At 34.8% G+C, this 12,203-nt stretch overlaps 3 protein-coding genes across 4 annotated transcripts in view; 2 read left to right on the forward strand and 1 right to left on the reverse strand.

Moving 5' to 3' along the window:
* Positions 1–2,319, reverse strand: part of sh3bp5b (SH3-domain binding protein 5b (BTK-associated)) — a 37,360-nt gene extending 35,041 nt beyond the window's left edge. The window contains exon 1 of the mRNA XM_084089667.1: positions 2,300–2,319. The gene's annotated coding sequence lies outside the window, so the exon portion shown is untranslated. The remainder of the gene's footprint in view (positions 1–2,299) is intronic.
* Positions 24–2,137, forward strand: LOC311067660 (cornifelin-like). The gene is made up of 4 exons (XM_084089673.1): positions 24–164; positions 944–1,108; positions 1,308–1,444; positions 1,561–2,137. The coding sequence occupies exons 2-4, from the start codon at positions 1,000–1,002 to the stop codon at positions 1,657–1,659; spliced, it is 345 nt and encodes a 114-aa protein (XP_083945799.1). The 5' UTR covers positions 24–164; positions 944–999; the 3' UTR covers positions 1,660–2,137.
* Positions 2,320–2,367: 48 nt separating the features above from the next.
* Positions 2,368–10,966, forward strand: oscp1b (organic solute carrier partner 1b). Of its 2 annotated transcripts, XM_084089669.1 has the most exons (11): positions 2,507–2,633; positions 3,521–3,559; positions 5,042–5,196; positions 5,519–5,686; positions 6,012–6,092; positions 6,265–6,368; positions 7,059–7,187; positions 7,419–7,488; positions 8,672–8,811; positions 9,595–9,658; positions 9,888–10,966. In XM_084089669.1, exons 1-11 carry the CDS (start codon positions 2,522–2,524, stop codon positions 10,005–10,007), a joined length of 1,182 nt encoding a protein of 393 aa, XP_083945795.1. In that variant the 5' UTR covers positions 2,507–2,521; the 3' UTR covers positions 10,008–10,966. The 2 variants fall into 2 exon arrangements, with proteins under 2 accessions (XP_083945794.1, XP_083945795.1); XM_084089668.1 differs by lacking the exon at positions 3,521–3,559 and having other exon boundaries at positions 2,368–2,633.
* Positions 10,967–12,203: the final 1,237 nt, after the last annotated feature.

Genomic DNA, 12,203 nt, shown 5'->3' on the forward strand with positions numbered 1-12,203 from the left:
TTTCCTATTACAACTCAGACCTCCCCCATGTGATCTGCTTTGTGTAAAGCTTATATGCGTGAATCGGAAACGATGCATACGAGAGTAGCAAGCGTGGTGTGTTGGTGTGTGTCACAACTTCCTTTTCAGCTGCAAGCTGATCAAGAGGCTCAGAAGAACACGAGGTACTTTTTCGAAGTCTACAACTTTATATTATAAAACTTTTTTTTATCGATTTAAAATAAAAATAATTGTATAGCCTTAAACTCAAAGATATTTGTTTCGTCTATCACCTTTTAATCAGATAAATTATTTCATTTTATTTGTTTAATATTGGTGGGATATAGATGAGAAAAATCTGTTAAAAATTTAGCAGTGTAATAAGAGCTGGTCCAGATGTATTTGTTTTAGTCATTTCTTGCGTATCAAAGTGTGTTTTTGAATGTAAAATATTCTATCCTGTAAAACAGTGTTAAATTATCATTCACCCTCATCTCCAAATCTATAAGACTTGTATCAGACTTTTATCATTTACTAACCGTCAACCATCCTTTATGACTTTTCAGTGGTACACAAAATAAGATATTTTGAGAAGCGTTTCAATTGTTTTTGCCCATACATTGAAAGTCAATGGGGTCCAAAATAGCATTTCATTGTATTGACAAAAAAGAAAGAACATAAGTATTTTTTATAAATATCTTCTCGTGTTACACAAAAGAAATAACATACAAATTTGGAATGACATGAGGGTGAGTAAATAATGACACAATTTTCATTTTGGGGTGAACTATCCTTTTAATAGCACAAATCGCTCAAAAATGGAATGGAAAATGATATGAAGTCAATAATTTTCTTTCTAAAATGGTGTTTAATTAGTAATTAGGAAGTGGTTATTTAGTAATTAGTATTTTTTTTTCGAAGAATTGATGGATATAAATTTGTCATTCTTTTTACAAATTACCAGAAAACATCTCGAGCCATTTTCTCGGCTTCCTTGCTGGACTTCTCGTTTTGATTGACATGTCAAACCCAGTCATCACTCAGCCTGGTGCTGGCTCTTATGGTACAAATGTGCAGACTGGAGAGTGGAGCACCGGTCTTTGTTCTTGCTGCAGTGACCTACTTGTCTGTAAGTTCTGAGATCAGCCGGCAAACCATCTAAATTATATTCAAACTAAAGATTTTATTAGTATATTTTAGGTGGTTTAATATTGAGCCAATGAGAACTCTGTGTTAGTCACTTTATTGTTTTTATCAGTGGCGCATTGCTAACATAAAATGCATGATCATTGAGCAATTGTCTGCTTTTTTTTCTTTTCATTGTCCAGGTGCTCTTGGCTGTGTCTGTCCAATAGCCCTCAGCTGTTACACAGCACACAAGTATGGTGAGAATGTATGTCTCTCATGTGTACCTGGAGGAATGGCTGCAATGAGGACACACATGCGTCTAACCTATGGAATACAGGTATACTGAAGATTGAGGATCAGATTTCCCATATAAGAATTCGTATCCATGGATTTATTTCTGTCCACTTGTATGTGTTACAAGTTACATGTGTTTTTTTATTTTTCCCCCTGCAGGGCACAATATGCAATGATGCTTTGATGACCTGTTGCTGTGGAATATTTGAAACATGTCGAATGACCAGAGAAATTCGTATCAGGAATGGAGAGACCTAGTGACTGCCATTACTGTTTCACTTTTAAAAATCTTTTATATTTTTGGAAGCATTTAAATTCAACAAAAATCAACATACATTAATTAATCATATCTCAAGTCATATCCAAATCACTATGGATTGAACTACAAATCAATAAGTATTATATGAGGCAGGAGAATTAAAACAATGATAGAATCTGTAAACAGATCTGTAAACAGATTATTTTTTTTTTTTTGGAAATACAAAAGATGACCAATGCTGTTTACTTGGCAAACAAAGTAAATTATGTTATATTATTGAAGTTAAGACTGTGTGAATGCTTGCAATATTCATTAATACATTGTACGTGCTGCCAATTTGCTGTAATGCTCAAAATGTGCCAACTTACAGCATTAATATATTACTGTACAGGAGCTGTCTCATATTTAATATTCACCTCAAACACAGTACAGTGGAATTGCCTATTGGTATGAAATAAAAAAAATAATAAAAAACAATCTTTTCACAGTTATTTACTATTTTAACTCAGTTGCTGTTGATTATAATACTTTGTATTTGTATCTTTTGCTTCACAAACGAACATACAAATCATACATATACCTTAACGTCAACACATAAATTATATAAATGTAGGCCTACAAAATAGTTTTTTGTATTACCTGCTTTTCATGGCGAGACATATTGCGTCATCATCGCACAGCAGTACGAGCGCCTCTGATTGGCTGTTGTTGGCGGTGACCTGGCAACCGAGAGAGGGCTTACAGACGCTTATTATTCTGCAGGATCTTCAGCTACAAACACGCAGAGCGCAGGTTGCGAATTTTTATTGACAACCAGTGATTGCTTACCGATACTAGCTGCTCTTTATCCATTCAGTGGGGATGTCGACGCGAACGCTGCCTCTTCTCTTCATTAATCTGGGTGGAGAAATGCTGTACATCCTGGATCAGCGCCTGCGGGCTCAGAATATCCCAGCAGATAAAGCGAAGAAAGGTAGATGGCAGCTAATATGCCAGGGAGTTGATAAAGCAAGCCTGTTCTGGTGACCCGGGTTATGATGTAAACGTTGTATTTATGATCATCGTTTGTGATCTTTCTAAAGGAAAGTAACGTTAGTTGTTGGATCAATTAGCCAGTTAGCCTGTTTTTGAATACAGTGATCCCAATTCAGTTAACTTACTTACATGCAGAAAACAAGTAATTTTTTGCATTGGTATGCCATCTCTTAAAAAACATTTTAATTATGCAAAAGATTGTCCATGGAAACATGCAGTGGCCCCTAAAATGTGATCGTCATTGCATTGGAAAACAAATATAATAAGTGATAGCACAAATGTCACACTTTTCTGACAAATCATTTTACAAAAATAATATTGTGTATTAAACTAATACAATAATATTATTCATTATACAATAGATATCCATATTTTTTGCGGCCCGCTAAATATTAATATCTAAAAAATCTAAAATGTTCATCAGAAGATTTCATAATTGGACGTAATGACGTTTGTACGTCTTATTAAAACAAATGGATTGCATTTGTTCAGCATAAATTCTGTTGCATGCAACACTGTGGTTCAATTACATTTGCTCAACAACAGCTTGCCAGTATCATGGTTTCCTGTCTAATATATGTTCCTGTATAAGGGTTTCCTCTCTTTTTTGCATTCTGAAATATTAAGAACGAAATTTGTAGTTGTGCCGACATTGCCTTTTGGTATCAAAATGTGCCACAGAGGTCACAAAACAGTGTGAATAAGTTGCTTGTTGCTTGCAGATGTGATGTATCAGTACATGTAGCCGATGCCATACCTGCTATTTAGTTAACTTCCTTAGAGGATCATTTTAAATATGTCCTTTTTGATTTGCAATCTTTGTAGCCACTGTAGCAGATTGGCTAGAGGAGGACAGAAAAAGAGGTATTGTTAACATTCTGCTTGCTTTGCTGCTGGCCATAGAGCAAAGTAGTGCCGGCTCTTATAGGCACTTGCTGTGTAGGGGGAGATGGGGGTTTTGCGCTACTCTAAAGGGTTAGTTCACCCAAAAATGAAAATTATCCCGTAATTAACTCACCCTCAAGCCATCCTAGCTTTATAATGGGAGTGGAAGAGAACCATTTTTTTCTTTTTTGTAAGAAAAAATCCATATAGCTTTATAAACTTTAATCACTGGCTTCCGGTAACGGCCGTACGCGAGTCTAGTTCCGGTGGAAGAGTGAACTCTGACCCGACATTTCTCTTTAAAAAATCTCGTTTTAGACTTCTAATTCCTGACTGGTGTTTTGTTTACAAAATAAAAATGTACAATGCATCTATCGAAAGCTTGAAATTTCTATTTTTAAATGAACCAATTCAAATGGAAAACAAATATTCTCAGATTATGTTATTAAATGTGCAAATAGGTGCAGACTGCTGTTTTTTCAAGACACATTCATAATCATTACTTTTGCTGGTGCGCTGTGGCAAGCTTTATGCATGCGCTTGAGCACTGATTAGGCTATGTATAGGCAATTAAAGGCTCGTTATTATGATTTGGCTAATTAATATACACGTGTGATTAGTCGACTAATCGACTAAATGACCGACTAGTAAGTAGTTGACTAGAAAAATCTTTAGTCGAGGACGGCCCTAATCGTCTGCGCTTACATGTTCGACAATACGTCATGCATTGGGTCAGAGTTCACTCTTCCGCCGGAACTAGACACGGGTACTGCCATTACCGGAAGCCAGTAATTATAGTTTAAAAAGCTATAAATATGGATTTTTGTTCTTCCAAAAACGCTTCAGAAGGCCTTTATCAACCTCCTGGAGCCGTATGGATTACTTTTATGATGGATGGATGCGCTTTTTGGAGCTTCAACAACTAAGGTATCATTCACTCCCATTATAAATATAAAGGCTCTTGGAAGAGCCAGGATATTTTTAATATAACTCCTATTGTGTTTGGCTGAAAGACGCAAGTCATATACCTAGGATGGCTTGAATGTGAGTAAAGTATGGGATAATTTTCATTTTTAGGTGAACTAACCCTTTAATTGTAATTTCACATTTGGAATGTTTTCGCGTGAGAAATATACTATTGTAGAATAAGAACCCCAAAGATTCAGGAAGCTTATACAGTTATTTTTAGTACTGAGATATAAATGAAATCCTCCATTTGACAGTATATGTTTCTAACATTGGTGTTTTCCTCAGTCAACATGTGATGACAGTTTCCAGCTCGCTTCTCTGTGAAAACATCTGCCGATTTTGATTTATATTATTTTTGTTTATCTATCTTTCTTGGCAAAACGGCTTTCTACAGTACAGACTGCATTGTGTTGGCTTTGTTGTCAGCTTCGTGTTTGCACAGAATTGCTTTTGACTCACAGCAACTCTGTCTTTGTGTTTGTGTTGTGGTAGTTATGAATGATATCATTACCACCATGTTCAATAAGAAGTTCCTGGAGGAGCTGTTCAAGCCACAAGAGCTGTACTCCAAGAAGGCCCTCAGGACGGTGTTTGACCGACTGGCTCATGCCTCCATCATGAGACTCAACCAAGCTAGTATGGACAAGGTGAAAACTAAAACTAAAGTCAAGGATACATTGTCATTTTCTTGAATATTCTGATAACAGATTGTTTGCTTTATTTTTATTGGTGCGATTGGTTTTATTGGACTCTTGCATATTTTCCTAGTGAGAACTTTCTACAAAACTCTCTGTATTCTCAGTAAACAAATCAGTACTTATGAAATTCTCTTTTATATTGAATTATTTTCTCATTTATATTTAAATATCATTATATTTTAATAAGCATAATAGTGATAAATGGCTCCCTCTGGTGTGTAATATGATGAAATATGTAATGGCTCCTTTGTTGTGCTTTTCCCATGCACAGCTCTATGACTTGATGACCATGGCGTTCAAGTATCAAGTCCTGCTGTGTCCTCGGCCTAAAGACATCCTCCTTGTGTCCTTCAACCATATGGATGCCATCAGGGACTTTGTGAAAGACACTCCCAGCATCCTCAGCCAAGTGGATGAAACAAACAAACAACTCGTAGAGGTAATTGCGTTAATGCTCAGAACTATACATTTTAAGATTGTTTTCAATTATTAAATGTAATGTCATTTTTTCATTGTTAATATCTGTTAATTTAATATTAATATTATTTAATATTATATTATGTCAATGTTATTATTTAATATTATAATACATTTTCCATTGTTTGGTATATAATAATAATAATAATACATATTTTTATTTAATATAAAAGTTTGTAATTATTCTTATTATTATTATTATTATTGGGCAATTATTTTGCTATCATTGTCAGCTCCACTCTGATTTTGGCTTTGAAATGTTTTATTCTCTTGCTTGTAATTCTTAGATATATACCCCTTTATCTGGTGGAGAGTTTCAACTAATTAGACAAACGCTCCTCATCTTCTTTCAAGATATGCATATAAGAGTAAGTCTGTTTTATTTTTTTATTTTATTTTTATGTACATGAATACAGAATACTCCGGGAAACCCAATCTGAGAATTAACCAATAATATTGGTCATGTTTATGAAGGTGCAGAAAATAATCATTTTGACAAAGTCAAAAGATATTTTAAACATATATTAACTTGTTTTTTAGGTATCAATTTTCCTGAAAGACAAGGTACAGAACTCCAATGGACGATTCGTCCTCCCCACATCAGGCCCTGTTCCGTATGGGATGCACGCCCCAGGACTCATGAGGTTAGCTTCATAGGATAACATCCATGGCAAAAAAAAAAAAAAAAATCCAGTATTGACATGACCAAGGCATTAAAAGGCTGAGAACGGCAGGATTTGATTTGATTTAAACATTATAAATAAATAGCCTCTAAATTTATAGCTAAAGTTGTGCATATGTTTGCTCTGAAATCACCTACGTCATTTCGAGCCGACAGAGTCTGATGGTGAGGGTTTATAGTTAATTGCATTAACAGGAGACTTGGACATATAAGAGAGCTATTCTAAGTATAGCAGGTTCTGTGTTTAGACTGTGACTGAAAGCAGTTATTCTAATAGCACTTAGGGGTAGCTGACATGTACAGTAACATGTCTGTGAACTATTTTTATCAACATCAAGATTTAGCTTAACATTTTATGTTAGTGCTATCAAATCGATTAATATATTTATATGTTAGTGCTATCAAATTGATTCATTTATTTATATATTTTATGTTAGATGTGATTAATCATGATTAATTGATTTGGCAGCACTAATTTATATTGCATCACGTCTTTCAATTAATATAAGGTCATAAAATGGCATGAATAAAATAATTCTTTAAATTTTCTAAAAGAATTAGATCATTTAGAATAAGAAATGCTGTTTAAAATTATTTTAGATTTATTTTATTATTTATCAATAATTTTTTCATGACTGTGTTTAATTCCCAGGATGTTTAGCTGTAGTGGTGAGGAGGTGAGAAGGATGCAGTTCCGCGATGGGGGCAACTACAACGCCGCTCTCCGTGAGGGATCTTTTGAAATGTATGGTGATCGAGTCATCAAACTGGGCACAAACATGTGAGCATCAACCACTTTCTAATAATACTCCTACTAATATTCAATAGTGGAATCATATGACTCACACCTTCTGTGGATCTTCAGATACAGGGGTGTAATTCATCCATGTTAAGTTTTATCTGTAGCAAAGCGTTATCTCTAATTGATTTGTGAATAATTTAGCTGTAACCCTGAGACAGGTAGCCTTTCACTGGCACATCAGCTGTACAATTGTCCTATTTGTTCTTTCAGGTACAGTGTGAGCCGTCCTGTTGAAACACACATGTCTGGAACCTCAAAAAACTCCTCACAACACACCAAGGTAAGATTATAAATAAATTATACTTTATTTGTACTCTTTTAAAGTGCCCCTATTATGCTATTTTGAAGGTTCCTACTTTAGTTTTTGAGGTCTCCTGCAATAGGTTTACATGCATCCAAGGTCAAAAAACACTATTTTTCTTATAATATACATTGCATCATCATCTTTTTTCTCACAGTGCCTGAAACAGTTCAGTCTACCTCACCTTTCTGAGAGCCTACTCTGATTGGTCATTTAGCACAGTCTGTTGTGATTGGTCTACCGCTTACAGCGCATGTCGGAAATTAACCTTTACCATATCTGAATTTCAGCTCTGGAGGCTTCCTCAGTGCTTGATACACAGTGATACAGTAATAATGGCGTCGTTTTTACCGTATCAGAAAACGGTGTCTTTTCAACATGTCAACAACATTAACCATGACCTGCCTATCTCAATTCGAGCAGCTGAGTCTTTAGCCATTTTCAAAAAATGTCTAAAGACACATCTTTTTCGTCAGCACCTGACCAATTAATATTAGCACTTGCCTTTTCTATTCTATTCTATACTATTCTATTTTTGTTTCAAAAAAAAAAAAAAAAACCTTGTTATGTGTTCTGTGCTAGACTAACTGAGACTTGTTACAGCATTTGTATACTGTTGCTCTCTTGCTGGTCTGATTGCTTCTATTGTTCTCCTCATTTGTAAGTCGCTTTGGATAAAAGCGTCTGCTAAATGATTAAATGTAAATGTAACCAAACTCTTCCAGTCTCAGCTACAACTTTGAATAATAACCATTATAAAAAAAAAAAAAATACAAACCTATGTAGGTTTGTGCAGGCAAGTAAGACTGGAATTACTGACGAATTGGTTCAGGCAGTTCAGAATCGATTCTTTCTTTTGGGAGACGACAACACCATTTATTGCGTACTTTGATCTTTGAAACTTTGCAGACCTTTTACATTCACAAACAGCTATGTTACACACTATATGCAAGGTTATATCAGAACAAGCATAATAGGGGCACTTTATATAACCTAGTTGACATGATAATTTGCATCCTCTTCATATATTCAAATCATATTCATATATTTTAGAATGTTAGTTCATTATATACATCATGAAAACTAATGGAAAAAAAAAATTCCAGAAAAATGTGTAATGTAATTAGCATGCATATTTGACTGAATTCATACAATCCTGAAGGTCAACACAACTCCGAATCCTTTGGCAAAAGAAGAGTTGAACCTGCTTGCTAGATTAATGGGAGGTCTGGAGGTGCAGAATCCAGCCGGCACTGACTCTGGCTTCCGTGTTAACCTCTTCGCCACTGACGAGGAGGAAGAGTACGTTTTTATTCTAAAAATATAGTTGTAGTCTAAATTGAATTTGACTAGAATGTCACAAATAGATTTAAAGCTGCATCTCAATGAAACATGTCTAGGGGGTGGTATTTCACCCCAAAATAAAAACGAAATCATGCCATTAGTGTAATGTCTAGACATTTTACTTGCTTTCAATTATATATTCTCAATAATGTTTCTCATTAGACTTTTTTTTTTTTTTTTTCTGCAAGGTTACATCAAATTGGTCAAATGTGAAAGTGAAGACATTTTATAATTTTACAAATGATTTCTATTTCAAGTAAAACTTCCTATTCATCAAAGAATATCACAAAAATATTAAGCAGCACAAATGTTTTCAATATTGATAATAAGAAATGTTTCTTGAGCACCATATCAGCATATTAGAATGATTTCTGAAGGATCATGTGACACTGAAGACTGGAGTAATAATGCTGAAAATTCAGCTTTGCCATCACAGGAATAAATTACATTTTAAAATGTATGAAAATAGAAAACGGTTCTTTTAAATTGTAAAAATAATTCAGTTTATAAATAATTACTGTTTTTGATCAAATAAATGTAGCCTTGGTGAGCATATACAAAAAGTGCAGATAAAAAATATAATTGATTACTCTTTATTGTGGGGTAAAATGTGACCCTGCCATGTTCTTGACATGTTTTGTGGTTTCAAACATGAGAGTGCAGCTTGAAATGTCAGTGAAATGTTGTTTGTTTTTTGCATGAGATTTCATACAAAAATTGAAATGCAGGTTTTCCCCACAGGGAGGCTTTGATATTAAGACCGGATGAGCTTTCTTATGAAGTTATTAATATCCAGGCAACAAAGGTAATGCTTAATGTTTGTACGCTTGTAAAGTAATACACTTAGGTTGTTTCAGCACAATGCTATGGGATCCTTGGCCTCAGAAAACATTGTAATGCCTGATTACCAGTGATCCACCCACACTGAGACAAAGCTCTCAGCTTGTCTAATTGGTTTTTGAGTCTTAGGTTAACTTTAAACTGCCAAAGTGGACCATGGGAGTAACAATAAACCTCTGACTGGCTCATTTCAGGACAAACAGACCAATGCTGAGCTGGCTAAGATCATGGGAGAGTTCGTAGAGACGGGAGAACCTTCCCCCAGTTCCAGCAGCAAGGGTGATGACCTCCTGGCCATGATGGATGGACTGTGACTTAAACTTGGTGTTCCCTTTGACTGATGAGAGTGACTGAGCAGTAAAGCAGGATAAAGTGCTACAATGTTTTATTCAGCAAAGCGGCCTTTTGTCTGGAGCTACAGTGACAACCATATATATTCAGAACAACAGCTAAGCTCGACGGGAAATTCTTTCTTTGAGAATTTCGTGCAGTTTTTGTCTCCTGCCACCCACTAAATGCGAGAAATGCAAATAGCAGGTCTAGAAATGTAAATGCGTCTTGCTGTGGGACCATATTTACTTATCCATATTCGTTCTGTGAAGTTAGTTTGGACCTACTGAGGCATACTTCAGCAAATGGTTTGATATCAGTCTTCACAGTAGCGTCTGCTGGCAGTGTGGGCTTTGATGCCGCAGACACTTCTATGACATTTAGATCAGTGGACCGAATTAAACGCCTTTCCTAGACTATCTTAGTTGTCTAAGAGGACAATCTGTGCACATGGAATTCATTTAAATCCATTTGATGTGCAACCGAAAGGTGCGGGATATGTATCCACAAAACATGCACTGCTTAAGACAGGGTAATGGTGGAACCTGAAGTGCACTTGTGGTAAATATTGAGCACAGATCCCAAAACTGGTTTACAGGAAGCCCCAGGACAGTTGGTGTATGTTTGTTTTTGCCTTTATTCAAAGGGAATGCAACAAAGTCAGGTATTTCAAGAAATTCAAATAAAATGTCTTAGAGTGTACAATTGTTGCATTATATATTACATGACAGTGTATATGTGAAACCACCTTCCATGGAAAGAAAGCAATGCAATATGTGTGGTGGATGAAATGGTTTATATTTTTCATAAGCAAAATGGAGCTTATTTATTAAAGTTAATGTACTGTATATGAATGTTCATTTTTGTCTGTTTACTGTTTCATTTTATTGAAATAGATTTGAATGTGAAATAAAGTAGATCTTTTTGCAAATAATGACTGGTCAACATAAAGGTTCCTATTTTCTTGTGCACTTATATAGGCATAAATAAAAAATAAAAGAAATCAACAGATCATGAATTAAAAGCCAAAGTCACACAAAATCGAGTATGTTAAGGCTTCTTTGTGAACACTAGATGGCGCAATAGAATAATTCAGCATTGTTGACACCCAACAGCAGAAAGATCACTTTAGTTATCACAAATATATTTGGAATACCTAGAGTAATTAATAAAAGGAGTTGTCACTTCATTGTTAGCTTGTGCAGTTTAATACACCACAGTTTTAAACATTTTGAACTCCCAGAACAGCATTTTGTAATAAGTGACAGTGGTTTCATGTGAAAAGAATGTAAAATTTATGAAAAGAAGCTCTGTAGTTGCATTTTCCCCCTTAACTCTGCAAGTGTCTCTCTGCCACATGCTGTTTAAGCACTTGATCTGTTATGACTTTTCCAGACTAGCAATACTGAAAACCCCTGTGTTCATTTGAATAGTCGTGGGTGGGAGACGTTGAACACCCACACAGTTATGAATGAATCGCTGTCACACTTGTTCCTCCATGGGAAAGAGCTTCTGATTTTCATTACCTGTGCTTTTTTAAACTCCCACAGCACAAAATATTTTGACATGATGTGACTCTGCACTGCACTGGACATTATTGATAGCCTATTATAAATAAATAAAAATAAAAAATAAAAAAATGTATTCATTTAAAGGGATAGTTCACCCAAAAATGTTGTCATCGCTTACTCGCCTTCAAGTTGTTCCAAACCTGTATGAGTTTATTTCTTCTGCTGACACAAAAGAAGTTATTTTGAAGAATGCAAACATTTGATGGTAGCCATTGACTTCCATAGTAGGAAAAAAAATATATACTATGAAAGTCAATCGCTACCATCAACTGTCTGGTTACAAACATGCTTTACAATATCTTCTTTTGGGTTCAGCAGAAGAAATAATCTCATACAGGTTTGAAACACCTTGGGGGCGAGTAAATGATGAAAAAAATTTCATTTTGGGGTGAACTATCCCTTTAAATCATTCCATATATTTGCAAAATAATAATAATAAAGTAATAAAGCAAATTAATAAATCTGTATTGAATTTTTTTTTTTTTTAAAAAAAGAAGAACTGCTTTCATATTTATTGAGTGCATTCTAGTCAAACAAATATAAATAAAATAAGACAAATAAGTCTTATATATATATAATATATATATAATATATTTAAAATAAATAATA

This window comes from Abramis brama (genome assembly GCF_963993115.1).
Source record: "Abramis brama genome assembly, chromosome: 17".
Taxonomy (NCBI): domain Eukaryota; kingdom Metazoa; phylum Chordata; class Actinopteri; order Cypriniformes; family Leuciscidae; genus Abramis; species Abramis brama.

Bases quoted from the DNA above. Each gene is read 5' to 3' on its own strand.
- LOC311067660 (XM_084089673.1), top strand. From the start codon at position 1,000: ATGTCAAACCCAGTCATCACTCAGCCTGGTGCTGGCTCTTATGGTACA. The intron at 1,109-1,307 runs GTAAGTTCTGAG...TTCATTGTCCAG, and splicing joins CTGCAGTGACCTACTTGTCT to GTGCTCTTGGCTGTGTCTGT. The intron at 1,445-1,560 runs GTATACTGAAGA...TTCCCCCTGCAG, and splicing joins GTCTAACCTATGGAATACAG to GGCACAATATGCAATGATGC.
- oscp1b (XM_084089669.1), top strand. From the start codon at position 2,522: ATGTCGACGCGAACGCTGCCTCTTCTCTTCATTAATCTGGGTGGAGAA. The intron at 7,489-8,671 runs GTAAGATTATAA...ACAATCCTGAAG, and splicing joins ACTCCTCACAACACACCAAG to GTCAACACAACTCCGAATCC. The intron at 9,659-9,887 runs GTAATGCTTAAT...GGCTCATTTCAG, and splicing joins TTAATATCCAGGCAACAAAG to GACAAACAGACCAATGCTGA.